The sequence below is a fragment of the Danio aesculapii genome, chromosome 12 (genome assembly GCF_903798145.1).
Source record: "Danio aesculapii chromosome 12, fDanAes4.1, whole genome shotgun sequence".
NCBI lineage: Eukaryota > Metazoa > Chordata > Actinopteri > Cypriniformes > Danionidae > Danio > Danio aesculapii.
In genome coordinates, this window is record NC_079446.1 from 37,883,287 (window position 1) to 37,905,196 (window position 21,910).

General features: G+C 31.9%; 2 protein-coding genes across 2 annotated transcripts in view; one reads left to right on the forward strand and one right to left on the reverse strand.

The window, feature by feature from the left end:
• The window catches only part of unk (unk zinc finger), a 30,701-nt gene extending 18,741 nt beyond the window's left edge, over window positions 1–11,960 (forward strand). The window contains exons 13-15 of the mRNA XM_056469179.1: window positions 1,071–1,255; window positions 4,067–4,327; window positions 8,022–11,960. Coding sequence (XP_056325154.1) covers window positions 1,071–1,255; window positions 4,067–4,327; window positions 8,022–8,183 — 608 coding nt within the window. The 3' untranslated portion in view covers window positions 8,184–11,960. The remainder of the gene's footprint in view (window positions 1–1,070; window positions 1,256–4,066; window positions 4,328–8,021) is intronic.
• The window catches only part of unc13d (unc-13 homolog D (C. elegans)), a 39,256-nt gene continuing 29,300 nt past the window's right edge, over window positions 11,955–21,910 (reverse strand). Inside the window, exons 26-34 of the mRNA XM_056469178.1 lie at window positions 21,278–21,352; window positions 21,127–21,206; window positions 20,935–21,040; window positions 19,262–19,333; window positions 18,775–18,858; window positions 18,574–18,694; window positions 16,879–17,002; window positions 15,108–15,304; window positions 11,955–12,232 (exon numbers count right to left, since the gene is read on the reverse strand). Of these exons, the coding sequence (XP_056325153.1) occupies window positions 12,129–12,232; window positions 15,108–15,304; window positions 16,879–17,002; window positions 18,574–18,694; window positions 18,775–18,858; window positions 19,262–19,333; window positions 20,935–21,040; window positions 21,127–21,206; window positions 21,278–21,352 (963 nt within the window). The 3' untranslated portion in view covers window positions 11,955–12,128. The remainder of the gene's footprint in view (window positions 12,233–15,107; window positions 15,305–16,878; window positions 17,003–18,573; window positions 18,695–18,774; window positions 18,859–19,261; window positions 19,334–20,934; window positions 21,041–21,126; window positions 21,207–21,277; window positions 21,353–21,910) is intronic.

A 21,910-nucleotide genomic window follows, 5' to 3' on the forward strand; every position in this document is an offset into this window, starting at 1 on the left:
CCACCACATCCCAATGGTGCTCTATTGGATTGAGATTTGGTGACTGTGGAGGCCATTTGAGTACAGTGAACACATTGTCATGCTCAAGAAACCAGTCTGAGATGATTTGTGCTTTATGACATGGTGCATTATCCTGCTGGAAGTAGCCATCAGAAGATGGGTACACTGTGGTCATAAAGGGAAGGACATGGTCAGCAACAATACTCAGGTAGGCTGTGGCATTGCCACGGTGCTCAATTGGTACTAATGGGCCCAAAGTGTGCCAAGAAAATATCCCCCACACCATTACACCACCACCACCGGCCTGAACCATTGATACAAGGCAGGATGGATCCATGCTTTCTTGTTGTTGATGCCAAATTCTGACCCTACCATCCGAATGTTGCAGAAGAAATGGAGACTCATCAGACCAGGCAACATTTTTCCAATCTTTTATTGTCCAGTTTTGGTGAGCCTGTGTAAATTGAAGCCTCAGTTTCCGGTTCTTAGCTGACAGGAGGGTCACCTGGTGTGTTCTTCTGTTGCTGTACCCTCTCACTGGATATTTTCTCTTTTTCCGACCACTCTCCATTAATCCTAGACATGGTTGTGTGTGAAAATCCCAGTAGATCAGCAGTTTCTTAAATACTCAGGCCAGCCAGTCTGGCACCAACAAACATGCCACGTTCAAAGTCACTTAAATCCTCTTTCTTCTCCATTCTGATGCTCGGTTTGAACTGCAGCAGATCATCTTGACCCTGTCTACATGCATAAATGCATTAAGTTTTTGCCATGTGATTGGCTAATCAGAAATTTGAGTTAACAAGCAGTTGGACAGTGTAACTAATAAAGTGGCCAGTGAGTGTATTTATATATATAAAAAGCCAATTATTTATGAACGGTTCACATGCGTTTCTTTACATATAACTAAAAAAAATTACTTTATGAAATTTCAGAAACCCCAAAACCTCAAGTGCATGAAATGCCCCTTTCACCTTTTCCCCTGCTGTGTCTTTGATTAAATTAAATGCCCATTTGTATTTGTAGCATAGCGCAGCTTGAACACAGTCAAATGCTTGTTTGTTTCATAGGTCTGAATGGCATGAGCAGCAGTATTTGGGAGCATTTTCCAACAGGCCAGAGTTCTCCAGGTACTCCTCCAGCTCTGCTGTCAGTGGGCGGCATGTACAGCGAGGCGTCGCGGCTCAAACAGGAAGTGGAGGAAGCTCACCGAGTGCTGAAACACTGGGACCACAACTGGAGACAGATGGCTCAGGTCAGACTGCTGCTTATGGGAAAGGACTGTGACCATATTTCACACTTTCTACTGTTTTGTGTTTACATGTGTATGTTAGTCATGGTTGCTTGGAAACCATGCTTGGTCAAAATCTTGTTTTCCATGACGTTTTTCCACTTTAATCAGAAATTAATCTACATGGAAATATTGACTGTTGCTATCCTGTTTGCACTTCAAATTACATAAGTATTCAGGATGTAGGAAAGATTCTAAATATTATGAAGTGATGAGTATATGATAATACACATACAGTTGAAGTCAGAATTATTAGCCCCCCTTTGATTTTTTTTATTTATTTTTAAATATTTCTCAAATGATGTTTAACAGAGCAAGGAAATTTTTACAATATGTCTGATAATATTTTTTCTTCTGGAGAAAAACTTATTTGTTTTATTTTGGCTAGAATAAAAACATTTTAAAATTTTTAAAAAACATTTTAAGGTCAAAATTATTAGCCCCTTTAAGCTATATATTTTTTCAATAGTCTACAGAACAAACCATCATTATACAATAACTTACCTAATTACTCTAACCTGCCTAGTTAACCTAAGTTAAGCCTTTAAATGTCACTTTAAGCTGTATTGAAATGTCTTGAAAAGTATTATTTACTGTCATCATGGCAAAGATAAAATAAGTCAATTATTAGAAATGAGTTATTAAAACTACTATTTAGGGGGGGGGGGCATAATATAAGTATTAATATGTGTTTTGTGTATTTATAGTGGAGCATTTGTATCACATTCCTATGTTTTACTATATTTATATCACTTATGTAAGAAAAGAATGCTGTATTTGGTAGAATAACCCTGGTTTTTCAATCACAGAAAATGAAAACATTTGGTTTTTCTAACCAATTCTCATTGTCTTTAAAAAAAAAAAAAAAATTTTTTTTTGGAATTTCGAAGAAATGTTATTCGAAAATCAAATTTTGCTCAAAGCCATACCTACTAAAAATTAGTAAATAAAAAAACAAAAATACCTACAAGATTTTATTTTTATTTCTCACAGCACGTAGTTACAACATCAGTCCGACCAGACATAATTAACATTTCTGAAGCAACAAGACAGTTGATTTTACTTGAACTCACAGTGCCCTGGGAAGAGCGGATAGATGCAATTAAAAGGAAATGCTCAAAGTACCAGGAGCTAGTAAAGAAGTGCTGGGGATGGGGCTGGAAGACCCACTAAGAGCCAGTAGAGGGTTTACAGGGCGTTCACTCTGTAAAGTTTTCAGCCAACTAGGCCTATCAGTAGCAGCTAAGCGGCCATAAAGTCCATTTGTGAAGCTTCAGAGAAAGCCACAAGATGACTATTGGTAAAGAGGGCTGATCCGTGGGTGATGGCTACTGGGACGCAAGCTGGGGTCGGATCAACCTCACCTGGGTTACCTGAGCAAGGGTGTCTGATGTTACAAGACCTGAAACACCCAATGACCCCAGGATACATCACTGACGATGCGTCCCAGTGCATTTAGATGATGTATCTTGCACACTATGAATAAAATCTAGTAAGTATTTTTATAAATTTTAGTAGGTATGGCTTTGAGAAAAAAATTGTTATATTTTATTATTTAGAGGACAAATTTTACAACATGTATACATAAAAATACAAATCGTTATTATAAAATCATCACATATGATGGTTCCCTTAAATGTGTCCACTTCACACATCTATCTATCTATCTATCTATCTATCTATCTATCTATCTATCTATCTATCTATCTATCTATCTATCTATCTATCTATCTATCTATCTATCTATCTATCTATCTATCTATCTATCTATCTGGATGAATATCTATTGATCTGTCTGTCTGTCTGTCTATATCTATCTATCTATCTATCTATCTATCTATCTATCTATCTATCTATCTATCTATCTATCTATCTGGATGAATATCTATTGATCTGTCTGTCTGTCTGTCTATATCTATCTATCTATCTATCTATCTATCTATCTATCTATCTATCTATCTATCTATCTATCTATCTATCTATCTATCTATCTATCTATCTATCTATCTATCTATCTATCTATCTATCTATCTATCTATCTATCTATCTATCTATCTATCGTTCTATCGTTCTATCGTTCTATCATTCTATCTATCGTTCTGTCTATCTATCGTTCTGTCATTATATCCATCCATCCATATATATTAGTGGTGGGCCGTTATCGGCATTAACGTGCTGCGTTAACACAAGACTCTTATTGGGCGATTAAAAAAAAAATAAAAGTATATCGCCGTTAATCTATTCTCAAAGTTGGGTTGGGAGCTGGGTCTGTTCTACGCAAGCTATGATGACTTTCACCTTGATATTTTAGCGCGGATGTATACCTGACCAGTGAGTTGTCTGACAAAAAAGTTCCCTTCTGAATCAAATCAGCAGGATGCCCTTCTGGATCTTTCACTTACTTTGAAAACACTACTAACTATGTCATAATAGTTATTAATAAAAATCAAAAGTAAATTAATTTCTCTAGGTCAGAATTTATGCATAATATAGAGCAGGGGTCACCAATCTCGTTCCTGGAGGTCCGGTACCCTGCAGGGTTTAGCTCCAACTTGCCTCAACACACCTGCCTGGGTGTTTCAAGTATACCTAAAAAGACCTTGATTAGCTTGTTCAGGTGTGTTTGATTAGGGTTGGAGCTAAAATCTGCAGGACACCGGACCTCCAGGAACAAGTTTGGTGACATTTGGTGATATAGAGCTACCGCTAAACTGTTAAGTGATTAATTGTGGTCTCACTGCTTTGACTGTATGTTTTTTTTCTTCTATGTCTTAGTCCCTGGCGGTGTTGAAGGCAGATGCGGAGGATGGTCGTCTGCTGGCAGGGCAGCTGGGAATGGAGGCGGAGCGAGCGCGGCAGGCAGAGGTGGAGGCTCAGCAGCAGGCCGCTCTCCTGGAGGAGGCGCTGGAGACTCTCAGACATGCAGAAAACCCTCATCTACAGCTCCATCAGCTCCAGCTCCTGCACAGACTGCCTCTCAGCTCCATCTGCAGCCTGCAGGCACAGATCTGCTCCTGCCTGCGCACTGTAGAACAGGTTAGGCACACTCCTGATACCTCTAAATTCATCATAATCAACAAAAATCATAATGTTTAATCAAAAACTGAAAATGAAAAAAAAAAAAACTTTCTTTTTGCCTCTTTCTGTCAGCTCTTTTTAAGGAAGTTAGCTTTTCAGTTAACAAGTTTTTTTATTTTTAAATGTCAGTGCAATAATTAATATGGTAATGTATTCAGAGAGTCAGGCAAATAGAACAAGTCTTTTCCATTGCAATTTAGAAAATTAGAAATGACTTTAGGTTGTAGGAAAGTTTCTGAATATTTTGAAATGATAGATAACGATATGTTCCAGCATATTCAGAAACCTCACTGAATAAACCAATGACAAAACAGTCAATAAAATAATAGCATGTGAAAAGTATGTGATTACAAATATAGATTTATTTCGAGCCTATATTATATTATATTATATTATATTATATTATATTATATTATATTATATTATATTATATTATATTATTTTATATTGTTATATTATATTATATTATATTATTTTATATTATATGATTTTATTTTATATTATATTATTTTATATTATTTATATTATTTTATATTATATTATATTATATATTATTTATATTATTTATATTATATTATATTATTACATTTTATATTATTTTATATTATTTATATTATATTATTTTATATTATTTATATTATATTATATTATTACGTTATATTATATTATATTATTATGTTATATTTTATTATATTATATTATTTTATATTGTTATATTATATTATTTTATATTATTTTATATTATATTATATTATTTTATATTATATTATTTTATATTATTTATATTATTACATTTTATATTATTTATATTATTTTATATTTATATTATATTATATTATATTATTACATTTTATATTATTTATATTATTCTATATTATATTATATTATATTATTACGTTATATTATTTTATTATATTATATTATTTTATATTATATTATATTATTTTATATTATTTATATTATTTTATATTATATTATATTACTACGTTATATTATTTTATTATATTATTACATTGTATTATATTAAATTATATTATGTTATTATATTATATTATTACGTTATATTACTATATATTATTACAATATTATATTATATTATTACATTATATTTTATTATTATATTATTACATTATATTTTATTAATATATTATTACATTATATTACAATATATTATATTATTGTTATATTAATTATTATATTATTACATTGTTATTATTTTATATTATATTAATATATTATACTATTGCATTACATTATATTATTACGATATTATATTATATTATTTATTATATTATTGTTATATTATTACGTTACATTATATTATATTAATTATTATATTATGATATTACATTATATAATATTATTACATTATATTATTATATTATATTAATTATTTATTATATTACATTATATTATATTATTATGCAGTTTTGGTAGTTTTATTTTTTTATTTACAAAAACATTATTGTATTTGAATAACAAATATTAATGAAATGGAACAAATATTTTCCAATGCTATTGTTGTAAAAAAAAATAAATAAAAAAATTAAAAAATATATATATATATATATATATATATATATATATATATATATATATATATATATATATATATATATATATATATATATATATATATATATATATATATATATATATATATATATATATATATATAATTTTTTTATTTATTTATTTTTTTTTTTATATATGACAGAAGAAAAGCTCGGTTAAATGAAAAATAAAGCATGTTATTTTATAATATTTGCATTACATTATGCAGTTACGTAAAGATTCACTAAAATGGATCATGTGCTTCTATTACCATATTAAAAATAATTTAACAAAAGCATGAACATCAGTCTTAACTGAGCGGCAGCCAAACAAAAAGTATCCATATGAAAAAGTGGCAACACCAAAAGTATCTAATTTATTCACATGTCATCTGATGAAGAGCCTCGTTTGATGTGCTCGAAACGTTACATGTTGTGAGCTTTAAGTGAATAAATTTGATACTTTTTTAAATGTTACGATTTAATAAGGTGTCTAGGCAGAGAAAACCTAACATTTAGAAAATCATATTATGACTGAAGAAAATAAATGGAAATAAACAAGGACAAACAATCTTAATATTAAATTAGTTTATTCCTCTGTAAGGGAATATGATAAAACCAACAAAACAATGGCATGTGAGCTTTATACAGTGCAATTGAAAATAAATAGAAACAATCACAGAGATATAACCAAACCAACAGTTACGGGGGGGAAAGGAACTAGAGTGGCGCCAAAGCAAAGAACTAAACAAAAGCAACAGCCACATAAACTAGAACATGATCCCCTCTAAACTTTACTAAAGAAGTGTCAAAAAGGGGAAAAGAAACCGAAATTTTTGGCGTATTCGACACCACCAAATATGCTCTCTATATAATAAACAAAAATACAAAAAGCGGCGCTCACCCATCTAATGTTTCTGAATATTCATACAGCTATGTGCAAAATGTATGTCAGCGATCTGTTAACCTATTCCCTTTTCAAAGTTTATTTATAAAGCGCTTTTTTTTTGCTTACCAAAGTGCTGTACACACATACACCATCTGAAACAAAGGACAAATACAACAGACACATGACTCTCATATGGTATATGAGAGTAAAATTTTGAGTAAAATTGGGTTTTAACACTAGATTTAAAAACACAAAGGGTTGCGGCCTGCGTAACGTGCCTAACGCAAATTATTTCAAAGTTTGGGGGCCACCACTGCAAAGGCATGGTCCCCCCAGGTTTTTAACCTTGCGCGTGGAACAGCCAAAAGTAGCTTTTTCCCCCAAAAGGAATGATAAACTTTTAAACCATATTGGGATTATAGATATTTGTTTCAGTTCAGAGACAAGAAGGTTCAAATCATACTACATGAACAGAAGTAAGCGAACCCAACACAAACTCACACAAACAGTAATGAACAAACAAGGCGTGCCGGTCAAATTTAAAGTCCACAGAACGAAGCCTCATTGGTCCACAAGAAATTGCCCTAATGAAGAGTGACAGGCTCGGGATCCAATCAGCAAATACCTGAGAAGGAAAAAATAGCGGAACAAAAGGTGATAGGGTGAGAGCAAGAGCGAATGACAGAGCAAGAGAGGGAGAGAGAGACAAAATCCAAACAACTCCTTCGGACCATAACAGGAGCTTTTGGTTTTGCCGCCTTTTCATATATATTTGTATATATGAATCTATATTTGCGCACACACAGAAATAAATATGTACGTAGGTAATGTTGCTGCTGGAATAAGTTCCAGAAATGATCAGATGTGCTCCAACGTTGGGCACATTCAAATCGAGAGTGAAAACGCATCTGTTTAACTGTGCCTTTACTGAATGAGCACTGTGCTACGTCCGACTGATCGCACTATTATGTCTTTCTTTTCTTTTTCATTCTTTTATAACCTGTTTAACACACTTTAATCTGTTTTTAATCATTACTATTTTTTTTTCTCATACTTGTCTTTTTTATTCTTGTTTATGCAAAGCACTTTAAATTGCCACTGTTTATGAAATGTGCTATTAAACTTGCCTTGCCTTATGTATAACCACAGCACTTTTAAATGAATCGGGTTATTAACAGTACATTTCTGTCCATCTGTTGTTTCTCTTTAGGCTGTGTTCAGGAAGCAGAGATTATATTGTGTATCTTGTGACGAATTGGGATCAGTGACATTACCATGCCAGCACGGTCTGCACTGTGAGCGCTGTGCCACCTCCACAGAGTGCCCGCTGTGCACCGAACACCAGCCAAACATCAACATCCCACAGTCATAATGCTAGAATTCACACACACACCACAGCATATATCAAAGTCTGTCCAATACTAAACTCAAATCTGACAGTAGTGAAACCGCCTCAGCCTTACCTTGGCTACAAGTTAAAGTGACAGTTCACCTAAAAATATGTAAATGTACTCGCCCTCAAGTAGTTCCAAACCTTTATTGTTGTAAACCAGAAGCCATCGACTTTCATAGTACGACAAATATACAGTGGAATTCAATGGCTGCTGGATTCCAACATTCTTCAAACTATCTTCTTTTGTGTTCAACAGTAGAAAAAACGCATATAGGTTTGAAACAAGTAGAGGGTGAGTGATTTATGATAGAAATAAATCAAATTAAAGTTGAGTGAACTGTCCCTTTAAGAGCCTTGTGCAGTAGTGATGTCCAAACACATTATTTACTATGGATTCTCTTAAGATTTAGCTTTTTATCATTTAATTTATGGGAGAAATAATTATTGTGATAAACCCAACAATACCTAAAAGCTGTTTTATTTAAAGAACATAAGAACATTTTGTGGTTCAAGTCTGTGCTGCATTTGTTGTAGAACAAAACATTAAAGTATCATCCAGTTATGTTTACCACAAAACTAATTTCTCTCATTAAAGGAACACTCCATTTATTTGGAAAGAGGCTCATTTTACAACTCCCTGTTGTCAAACAGTTGTGTTTAACCATCTTGTAAAATACTTAGCCGATCAGGCAGGAGGACTTTTAGCTTAGCTTAGCATAATTCGTTGAATCAGATTGGACCATTAGCATCTCACTCAAAAAAAAAAAGTTTTCTAAAATTTTCTATTCAAATCTTGACTATTCTGTAGTTACATCATGCAGTAAGAAAATGACAAGTATGTTTTCCCTTTTTTTAAATAGCAACATTTTTTTGAAAAGGATGCTAACGGTCTAATCTGATTCAATGATTTATGCTAAGCTAAGCTAAAAGTGCTCTCTTCATGCAGGGAGATCAGCTGAATGGATTCAAAAATTGTAAAACTAAACTGTTTAACTCTTGGGGAGTTGTAAAAGGAGCCTATTTTCCAATAAAAGTGAAGCGTTCCCTTAATAAAAAAATAAAAAAACCCATAGGAAAATCTTGAATTATTATTCTGCGTTCTGATTTATGACATATAATCTTGTTTTCTGCATATCGACCATATCAGTAAGACATGCCATGCCACTTCCATTACACTAGCATGCAGATGGACCATTTTCTTTTTAAAAACTATGACACGATCATGTTTATTGTGAGAAACGAAACATCACTGATATAATATGCTTATGTTGCGTTGTAATCATACCTTTTCCATGTCTTTTAGATGGGAACAAAACAAACTCAACCTTTATTAGTATTCAGACCTGCTCTAGGTTTTTAAAAGCACTAGTTTAGTGCTTCTATGACGACATGTTTGGAGGAATAGGTCCCAAAAATATGATGATTTGCATTTAAAGTGATCGTTCACTCAAAACGGAAATTTCTGTCAATATTTACTCACAAAATTGTTGATTTTCTTTTTTCTGTTGAACTCAAGATATTTTTGGAAAATGATGGAAACCTGTAACCATTGACTTCCATAATATTTGTTTTCCTACTATGGAAGTCAATAAATACAGGTTTAAAACATTTTTCAAAATATCTTCTTTTATGATAGAAACTCTTAAAGATTTGGAACCACTTAAGGAAGAATAAAAATTCAGTTTAGGGTGAACCATCCTTTAATTTACTCTCCCTCCTAGGCCATCCAAGATGTAGGTGACTTTATTATTATTAAATAGAATATTAAAAACGACTTTGAGAGTAAAAGTAAACACATACAGGCAAAACAAAATTAATACTAGAGACACCTAATGATACATTAAGGTCTTATGAAGCATAATTGCAATAATTAACTAGCATTTTTGTTCACCAAGAACCAGTTTCAGCAGCAAACCTTTAATATTTCAGTGAAGGATTATATTACTTCCATCTTGGACCCCCTGAGGCTGATTAAAGGAATAGTTCACCCCTAAAAACAATTTTCCTTTTGTGTGGTTTAATTTTTTTATTCTGTTGGAAACCTGATGTAAACATGTAACCATTGACTTCTATTGTATTTGTTTTTCCTACTGTGGCAGTCAATGTTTACAGGTTTCAAACATTTTTCTAAATATCTTCTTTTGTGTTCAACAGAATAAAAAAACTGAACAACTTGAAGGCCAGTAAAGTCATTTTTGGGTGAACTATCCCTTTAATTTACTCTCTCTTCTAGGCCATCCAAGATGTAGGTGACTTTATAATAATAATAATATTAATAATAATAATAATTATAATTATTATTAATAAAGAAAGCTTTTGGTCGCACTTTATTTTGATGGTCCGTTTGTTGTATTTAAGTTACATTGCATCTACATGCTAATTCTCATTAGATTATAAGTAGACTGTTAGGTTGGGGTTAGGGCTAGTGTAAGTTGACTTGAAAAGTTCCTTCTAGTCAGTTAAATGTCTGTTTAGCAGCAGTATCAACAGATGTTACGCAGACAGTCTACCAATACTCAACTGGACCATCAAAATAAAGTGTTACCAAACTTTTAATTGAAAACGTCCTCGGTAAGTTATAAAAATGAAAGTTAAGAGCTATCAGCAGTTTGAGAGTCAAAAAACACATACAGGCAAAAGAAAATTAATACTTGAGACAAATGATGATACATCAAGCTCTTATGAAGCAGAATCACAATAATTAACTAGCATCTTTTGTCTCCAAGAATCAGTTTCTGCAACAAACCTTTAATATTTCAATGAAGGAAAAAGATAGCTACATCTTTGATGACCTGAGGCTGATTAAAGGAATAGTTCACCTCCCAAAAACTAAATTTCCCTTATGTGGTTTTAAATGTATATAACTTCTGTTACACACAAAAGAAGATATTTTGTAGAATGCGGAGTTCATATTTTCATCTCTGGGTGAACCATCCCTTCAAATAATTAAATGTTCATTTTTTTTATGTGGTAACTGTCCCTTTAAGTAACTATTTAACTGAAAAATCATGATACCAAATTCTGATATCCATACTATGCTCTATGTAGAAGCATAACACATACAGTCTATATAGTAAGACAATCCTTATTCTTTTCTTAAAAAAAAAAAAAACATGTTTGAATCAGAATGTGGAACGACGTTCTGAAATGTTTACAGAAGAAATGCAGTTTGTGTGTTTCAGTGCAGCTGAAAGGACTTTTACCTGACATTAACACAGATTAGCACAGTAGCTAGCTATATAGGACATTTACAATTGCTTTTGTATAGGGTTTTTAAAAAGGAGAAATTCCAGGGAACTGCTACAAACACAAATACGGTTTCGCAGCTTTTCATTCTCAGGTTTTCTTTTCCGTAGTCATAGTAAACTGGAGCGCAAGAGTCTAACACACACACACACACACATACTCACACTTTATGTAATCATGACGTTCAGGTTTTATGTAATGCATTGATTGAATAATTCACCTGTTTACTAAAGCAACCGCGCATTCAGATAACGTGGAAAATATGATTTGTGTGCACTGATTACCAAACATGAGAGCAGTCACAAGCTATGAAAGAGCGCTCCAGTTTAGTTTTATTTTGTGATTTGAGTTGAATTCAGTATGAAGGCAGTTATATGGGATGCTCATGACTTCCATTGACACAGAGCTTCACTGTGAATTCAGAAATCACCTGCTCAGTTTTGTTCATGTACAGTGTTTCGGTCTGATTTTGTAAAAGACAATAAACAAATGTATATTTTTGGATGAAAATACTGTAGGTTTATTTTTTTAAGACATCAAAAAAAAAAAAAAAAGGCAATTTCATGTTACAGTAATTAATAAGTTTGGCTTTAAATAATGTCTTCTGTATGTATATATAACAGATAACAGGGAATAGATAAGATGGGTCTTTTGAGTTGATGTTTTTTTTTTGTCCTCTCAAGCTTCTTGAGATTTCTTTTCTCTCTGTCGACGTAGTTTAATGAAGGCCTGTGCTTCTTTCTCACCCTTTCTGGCCTCAAGTAGCTTCAAGGTATTTTCACCTACAAAAAGCAGAACACTGAATTGTTACACAAAATATTGAAGATGCTCAAAAGTACAGAAATGCTTTGTAATAAAAAATGCATCAGTAATAATGTATTTTCTACATTTTAAATTGAACAAAAAGATAAAAATTGTGATATAATAATACAATGTATATATATTTTCTGTTGAAACCTGTTAAATGTAATTTACTGCTGTGATGCAAAGCTTGATTTTTAGCATCACTCCTCAGGAATTCGTACAGTACAGTTGAAGTCAGCATTATTAGCCCCCGTTTATTTTTTACTCCAATTTCTGTTTAACGGAGAGAAGATTTTCTCACCACATTTCTAAACATAACAGTTTTAATAACTCTTCTAATCACTGATTTATTTTATCTTTGCCATGATGACAGTAAATATAATTTGACTAGATATTTTTCATGACACTTCTATACAGCTTAAAGTGACATTTAAAGGCTTAACTAGGTTAATTAGGGTAACTAGGCAGGTTAGGGTAATTAGGCCAAATATCATTATACAATGACTTGCCTGATGACTATCGAAAAAAAAATTGCTTAAGGGGATAATAATTTTGATCTTAAAATATTTATTAAAAAATTTAAAACTGCTTTTATTCTAGCTTAAATTAAACAAATAAGACTTTCTCCAGAAGAAAAATATTATCAGACATACTGTGAACATTTCTTTGCTCTGTTAAACATAATTTGGGAAATATTTAAAAAAGAAAAAACTAACAAATGGGGGCTATAATTCTGACCTCAACTGTATATGCATATTTAGTAGGGATGCACGATATATCGGCGGTCATATCATTATCGGCCGATAAATGCTATTTTTAATGTTGTCGTTATTAGGCCGATATCTTTAAGCTGATAGATTGCGTAATTGTAAAGAACTGCCTGCCTCGTGCACGCGTGGACTTGTTCACACTTGTCCAGTCCACTACAACGGAGCTTTTCTTACATCCATTCCTTTAAAGTCCGTCATTTCTTTGTGTATTGCTTGCCACACGTTAAGTGTGTTAATAACTCAGTAAGTAACCATATTCCTTATCATTGTAGATGTTTGATAGAGTGTCAGTGTGTATCTTGGTTTAAGTCACCTCAGGAAAAATATTACATGCGTAAACATAATAGCAGCGATGCAATGACTTTATTTATTTAAAATATATTTATTTAACTTGTTTGTTAATTAAGTCCCATTTTGTTATTTAACCTATTATTTTTATGCAACAGTCAAGTTGCATGTTAAGTTATGTGAAGAAAAGGAAATTATTTTTGGCATGCTGATTTATGACATCATGAATATAGGTCTATGTAATTAATAATAATAATAATTGAAGTTATTGCTGTTTTGCTTTGAGTAGGCTTTTCAGTTCATAAGATCAGTTCAACTTTTTATGAAGTTTTTAAAATAAAATCTTTTTTTCCTGTATAAAAATATAACTATAATTGTGAAATACTGATATTTATCGGCTAATATATTGGTTATCTGTCTCCAAATCATAAGAGTTATTGGTTATTCATATCGGCCAAAAAATCCATTTTGGTGCCTCACTAGTATTTAGTGCTCTCTAATAATGCCATTTTTTTATTTTAATATGTGGTAAAATGTTTTAGCTGCTTAATAATGTTTTATTAGAAGTAGAAGTTTTTTAATTATATATATATATATATATATATATATATATATATATATATATATATATATATATATATATATATATATATATATATATATATATATATATATATATATATATATATATATGATTATATTAGGCCTTTATCTGGACAACCTGCTGTTGGAGGCTTCGTCACTTTAGAACACCCCACCATGCAGAGTCAGTGAAACTGGAAGTTAGGCTGCCAGTTAAATAAGGGTTGACAGATAATCAAGGAAATTAGCACCAGGTGCCAGATAAATGGGACACCAATAAATGGGAGGTATCTGAAAGTGTTCTCTAATTTTGATCAGTGTGTTTTCTGCAAAATAATGGTATTTGTTGAAATGCCTTAGTTATTTTGGGGAAAAGGTGTTCTGGTAACATGGTATAGATGGGGCAAAAACTCCTTCAACTGTTGAGCAGTGAAGATGAAATTATATTTAGAATTGTTCAATTATTTATAAATTGTTATCTAATTTTGATTTCCAGTGTGTGTGTGTATATATATATATATATATATATATATATATATATATATATATATATATATATATATATATATATAAATATAACCATTGTAAATGTCACCGTTGAAAAATCCAGTGTTTAACCTTCAGAAGAGTTGAAAAAAATTAAAAACAGTTGGTAGAATAACAGATTTTTCAGTCACGTCATATAAAAACATTTGATATTGTGACCAATTGTCATTTTTAGAAACACAAAAGTTTTAAATTTCAATAAATATGTAATTTTAACTTGAAACTAGTTAATATTACTTTAAAATAATAGTCCATTAGTTCATGTATTTACTAAATAACTAATGCATTATTAAAATCCAGTTGTGCTTATTAGCATTAGTTAACGCACTGTGAGATAGCTACTTACTTAACATTAACCTTAATAAAGTTAAATAAATACCACAGAAAATGTATTACTAACTGTTTGTTTATGTTAGTAAATACATTGACTATCATGAACTAATGGACCATTATTTGTTATCAGATGTTATAGAATAAAACAAATATTAATATTTTACATCACATAATTACAGAATTAATATTATAAAACTGTTCATCAATATTACTGTATTCAGTGTATTTTTGTTAAATCAATTAATTACAGCGGTGTTAAACTTAAAGGCTTTCTTTCATATAAATCAGTGCAAATCTCATCTCATCAGTGTATGTATAACAGTAGTTGTCGTACTGTTGGGTTTGGGATGCATCAGAGGTAAGCGTATCTGTGCTGGTTCTGGATTTTGGAGTCCACCACCGACTCCTGGCACGGCCTTCAGTGAGAGAAACGCTTCTCCTTCAAAGTCATCGCTCCTCAGAGTGTCGTGATCCAGAACTGTGACCAGCAGACATGCTCCTGGAGACTGACACTGCTGTAATGAGATCAGACTGGAGGACAGAAGACACAGAAAACAACACTATTTTAGTTGAATCCTGTAACGTTCAACAGGTTGGATTTGATCTGTCTCTTCGAGGGAGTTTATTTAACCAACAGTGCTTTACAAACAAGTTTCAAAATACAAGATTTTGAAAATGATAGATACTGTGTCTGTGTAAACTACAATAATACAATCTGATTGTAGTCTGTAGAGCTGCCAAGTACACAAAAATAATTCATTCTAAATTGTTGCAAACAATTTATATGGGCAGAATTTAAACAATCAAATTAAATCTAGTATTGTTCAACTTAATTTGTTTAAATTCAGTCAAATCAATTGTTTACAACCACGTACCTCAACAAAAAATAGTCAATCCAATGAGTCGTTATTTTCAGTGTACATGAAAACTAAAACAACAATGGTGGATTACATGAGCTGATTTGTCCATATGTTTCTTTACAAATCGCTACAAACCTACAGTAAAACTAGCAATACAGTACTTGTTAATCTGTATGAATGGTTTCCATTTTTGGATATCATTTTGTATGTCATGCAAACACTTTCAGCTTATCAAAATGTTCTTCATTACAACGTTAATCTAAAGGTTTTATTTGAAAATAAATGTATGCACTAAAAAAATAGTGATTTTCTTGTCAGAAAGTGTATGAATTAAACCTCCTAGGCACCATCAAAACAATGAGAGCGGAGTCCGCTCAAACCTGTCAATCACTTTCCAGCTCCACCAATAGCGGGAGTTTAGGGTGTGGCTACAGTAGCAGTGTTAGTGGAAGTGTTTAGCTAGCGTTAGCGCAGATTCAAGGCTTAAAGATTCATTTTCGAAAGGCAGATTTTAAAGATTTGCCAAAATGCATGGATAAACGCTGGCAGTGCTTTTACAAATTGGAAGAATGGCTTTAGTTAAGACACCAATCTTGCAGAGTTTCTTCTCAACAGGTAAGCTGAATTTCAGCCACATGTTAAGTTGGCAAGGCCTAATAAAAATAGGTAAATATTGTAAGAATAAGCTTGGATAAAGAGGTTGTTCAAAAACATACTGTATTATTTTACTGATCATCATAATTAATTGGCAAACACCAATATAGCTCTTCTTTGAATTCAAACTACAATTTATTGACATGAGTTTGAAGATATTTTGAATAAGATATAACATTAAAAGCAATGGCAGTTGCACATTTTGCACATTTTGTACTGTAATTTACCTGACCAACCCAGATACTATATAAATGACACTACTAAAATGCCAATAAAATTCACCATTAAACTTTTTAACATTAAAAGTCAGAGCAGAGATCAAGATCCCATAGAGCAATTTAAAAATGTGAATACATCTAAAAACACTCCCTTAATAGTGATTTTGGACTTTAACTTCAACTCTGAGATTCTTAAAAATCTATTTATGTGGTTAAATTGTGTTCCTGACACCCGTCTCAACAAATTTCGAGTTTTTTAAGGTTTTAATGATAACATTTGGAAAAAGATCAACAAGTTACGATGTCATTTAAAGTGTTAATGTGACCTGAAATCATGTATATTGCCATAAGTGTGAGTGCTTTGTCTACATACAATTCAAAGGACTCTTCAAACAGTGGATTGAGATCGCAGTTCTTGATTTTAGTAGACCGTGGCTCTACTTCAGGAAACCAATGTCTTGGCTCTAAAGACAGCTGAACAAATGGGTCACTGGAACCTGTAATAGACAAAAAACAAACAAAACTGTATCATTTATATGCAGATGCCACTTGTGAAATTGGTCTAATGCGATGATGTGTCATTTTTAGGAGTTGTCAGTATACCAGCTGCCTTTATACGTACCATTATATCCAATTAAACCCCATGTGCTGTATTAGGGTTTCTGCAGATTTAATCAAGTCAAATTTAAGACTATTTAAGACCCTTTTAAGACCATTATGAATTATACTTTAGCCTTATACAGGGCTGAATTTTTAATGGCCCGGTAAATTGCCACAAAAAAAAAAAGAGACATATATATATATATATATATATATATATATATATATATATATATATATATATATATATATATATATATATATATATATATATATATATATATATATATAAGATAGATAGATAGATAGATAGATAGATAGATAGATATTTTTTATTTTTTTTACTTTTTTATTTAAAGTAATTTTTTTTAATTAATTGTTAACAAAATCTTAGAGACATATTTGACACGTGTCAAAACAAGAAAACTCCAATTGTATACACCTTTTTCAACATAATGTTTCTGACAAGTTTAACATTTAACAAAAATTTATTTATTATGGAGACAATAAAATACTGTAAATAATCAAAAATAAACATTTGTTGACGTTGTTGGATGTTGGGTAGCTTTACTTGGACAGAGGAAAATTAAGACCTGTTTAAAATGATTTACGACATACAACACAATATTTCAATTTTAAGACTTTTTCCCAGTTTTGGGTTGTGGCTGGAAGGGAATTGCTGCATAAAACATACGCTGGATAAGTTGGTGATTCATTCCGCTGTGGCGACCCCTGATTAATAAAGGGACTAAGCCAAAAATAAAATTAATGAATGAATTTAAGACTTTTTAAGGCCTAAAATTTGTTTTTGAAATTGAAGACATTTTAAGACTTTTTAAGACCCATCTTTTAGGCCCAATGCCAATTCTACCCCTTACCCCTACAACTCATTTTGCATGTTCACATTAAGGGTTCGTGGTGTTCCAATTCTCTTAAGAATCTCTCTTAAGAGGGGTAGAGCTAAGGTGAAGGGTTAGACAGCCCTTAAAACAGAGATTTTCGTACGAAAATTTCCCAGAATACACCAGCTACAATGGCAACATGGCTGCACAGGCAATTGAGAGATGAACAAATGTAAGTTTTTTTTGGCATCATTAAGAATGTTTACAACAAACAAGCATATGTTTTAATGCATTCATAACAGCGTTTGTGTTTTACAGTCATGTGTTTTTTTTTTAAAGAGATATATGGTATTATATGGTTATGATAGCATGATTTTGTTGCCTTCGGTGATTTCCTGAAGATAAATAAAAAAAAAACGCAACTGGAATAACTATAGCAGTCACCGTCATTCCTTGATCTCATAAAGTAGGAGATCATGAAAACAAATGATGATGTGTACGGGTGTTGGAGTGCTGTCCCATTTCTTGGGGGTAAATTTTAAAGAGGCAGAGATAAAAATGTAGAATTGGGAAAAGGCCTTAGTGTACCCTGTGTAATGTGAAATGAAATGTGTTTGTGGTTTTACCGTTTGAGTCGAGAGGAATCAGATTGACAGCGTTGAGAACCTCCACATGCAGTTTGTTTTCTGAGCGTTTGTATGATGTGATGAGAGTGACGGCTCCATATTTCTCTCCATTAAACACTTTCTTCAGAAAAATGTAAACAAATATCATGTCAGTAACACTTGGCGGGGTTTTATAGGGGATCTCTGGCTCTGAGATCTCACCTGTTCCCACACTTTCCTCTCAAAGAACTTCTCTATCAGCTGATTAGAGGTTAAAGAGTTTTGGGTCAGGTTTGCCCGCAGCATCTGAGGGATAAAACAAAAAAATAATAGAAACCTACAGTCAATCAGAAGTTTGGGGTTTGAAATATTAGTATGGTCAACAAGACTACATTTATTCACATTAACAGCAGTAATACAGTCAAATATACTTAAACAATATTGCTATTTAAAATGAGTGTTTTCTTTCTTTATACATTTTACAAATTAGTTTACAGTCTTCCGACTAACTTGATCCTATTGAAATCATGCAAATATTCAGATTTAGTGCTCTAGAGTTCTATATTTCTTATCATTAATGTCAAAAACTGTTGTTCGGTTTAATATTTTTGTGGAGACCATGAAACTGTTTACCAATAATTTGAAACAGTTACATTAACATTAACATTAATTTCAAAACAAAACTACTAAATTCCTCAAAAACACTGACCTTATATTCTTCAGTATGTAGTGTTTCAAGAGGCAGTCCATTCCCTTCAGCATAAAAACACTGTTCCAAACACTGCAGAGAACAAACACAATTATTTTTCTTTCTTTCTTTCTTTCTTCCTTTCTTTTTTTCTTTCTTGTTTTAGAAAGAATGCTATCATAAGATAGTCAATAGGTGTAAAGAATATCTAAAAAGGTAAAAAGCAATAATGATAAATTTATTAATTTAATAAATTAAATTATTAAATTATAATTAAATTAATAAAGTGAATTTATAATTTACTTATTCATTTTAAAAAGTAAAAAAGTTTTTATCTGAATAAGAGCATATTTGACCATGGACCACAAAACCATGAAATCATGAATAACTAAGCTTTCCACTGATATATACGTTGTTGGTATAAGACAATATTTGGCTAAGAAACTTTCTGAAGATTCCAAAAAATCGAAATACTGAGAAAATCACGTTTAAAATTCTCCAAATAAAGCGTCCAGCAATTCCTATTACTAATCAAATTGAGTTATCATATATTTACAGTAAGAAATGTACAAAATATCTTCATGAAACATGGTCTTTGCTTCATATTCTGAAGATTTTTGGCATAAAAGAAAAATACAATACACTGTATTTTTGGCTATTCCCACAAATATACCTGTGCAAAATAACATTCATACATTCAAGCCCGATTGACTGTGTATATATAGTCAAGTAGGGCTGCACGATATTGGAAAACTCTGACATTGCGATATTTAGTATTTCTGCAATATAAATTGCGATGTGAATACGACTTCAACAAATGACTTAAATAGCTTTATTTGGGAAGAAGTCTTTATTTTAGATTGACTGGGGTGATTTTCATAGGAGAGTGAGTGTTGATTAATATATCAGAAATAAATTACAAGTATAGATAAATAAAAGTGAGTTAAAGTTTGCTGGAGAGTCTAACAGTATTCAGGTACAGATATTGAATACAAAAACACTGCATAGTCTTCATTGTGTATCATGTAATTTTGAAACAATGTTAAAACGTTCACACAGCCACAGGTCTAAAAGGCATAGTTCACTAATTTACTGACTATTTGCTCACCCTTCACTTGTTTCAAATTTATATGAGTTATTAAAAATCTTCTGTTTGTGTTCAACTTAAAAAAGAAACTCATAAACTCATAAAGTGAAGGATGTAGTGAAAATAGTAAGCAAAGTTTATTCTTTGGGTGAACTCTCTCTTTAAAAACACATGCAGATGATAAACTTTTACTCCATTATGGTCAAACTGGGCATTGTTTATAATAAACTATAATCCCAACTCAACATTGCATATTCGGTGATGTGACTATTGCGGATGCACACGTTGCGATATCGATGCTGAAACTATATATTGTGCAGCCAAATAGACAAGCACAAAATTATTCATACCCCTGGGATATGAATAATTTCAGGTTTGGCTGTATATAATTACATGTCACATATAAAAAAAAATAAAAGCCTTATGATTCATAAACATGCATAAAACTGCATACTTAAAGATTTTGCAGTATTGGGGGTTGATTATTAAAGCAAAACTTCATTTTGGGTGTTGCTACCAAGTTTTCTGAGTATTTGTATTGCATTTATCTTGCACATACAGTGCTGGATGAGTAGAGTAATAAATGAGTAAAAAAGGCTGAACTAACCTGCAGTGTGTAGAGTAACCTCTGAAAATAAACCAGATTACTGTCTTCCTGCTGAGAGATCTGATGCAGGATCTTAACTGAGTTCATCCACAGCGGTGTAAGAAGACTGAAAGAGATTCCAACATACAGTATCAAGAAGTCGACTCACATTAAGATGGGAAAATAACATACTGTATATAAAAGATTAGATACCTGTTAAAATTCTCCTGAACCAAATTCTCATTCATATACTGCAGCTCTTTCTCCAGATATTTCATTAAAGGAACCACAGCCTGAACAACAGACATTCAGTGCTTTAGTAGAGTGTCATTTTATGACTAATGAATTTAAAAAAATTCCTTACTTCCTCTGTATCTCTGGAGGGAAACCTTTGACGTGACGCCATGCTGCGAACATGTGACTCAATGTCTGTCTTTAGCTAATAAGAGATGAGAAACATGATCAAATTAGGTTGTCTTGTGAAACATCTGGGTTTAAAACAAGTAATGGTATGACCAATTTTGAATACAAATCCCTTGTTTTTACCAAGCGGCAACCTCCCGCTCTCCCTCGTGAAGCAAATCCGTAAGTAACTGAAACTGCAATTCATTGAAATTTCGCTAGTCCTGTCTCCATAATAGAAAACATTTCTATTGAGCCCACTGTTAAAATGGCCAACTTTACAGCAGAAAAAAAGGTGTTTACAACCTGGTACAAAGAACGATTTTGGTTCAAATAGCTAATATTACACTGCATGACAACTGTGAGGGGGTGAATTTTATTTATAACTCATCCGTTTAGTTTTTAGTCAGTTATATTAAGTCTGCATAATTAAGGGCATGGCCACTTGAGTGACAGCTAGGTCTCGCTGCTCGCTGTCTCATCACCTCGGCTGAATCCAGCTGATTAGCTGCTGAACTCAGCATATACATCATACTTTTGTTGTGTTTTATGTGGCTTTGCACAGTCAATTGCCTTTTGGATTTATTTCCTACAA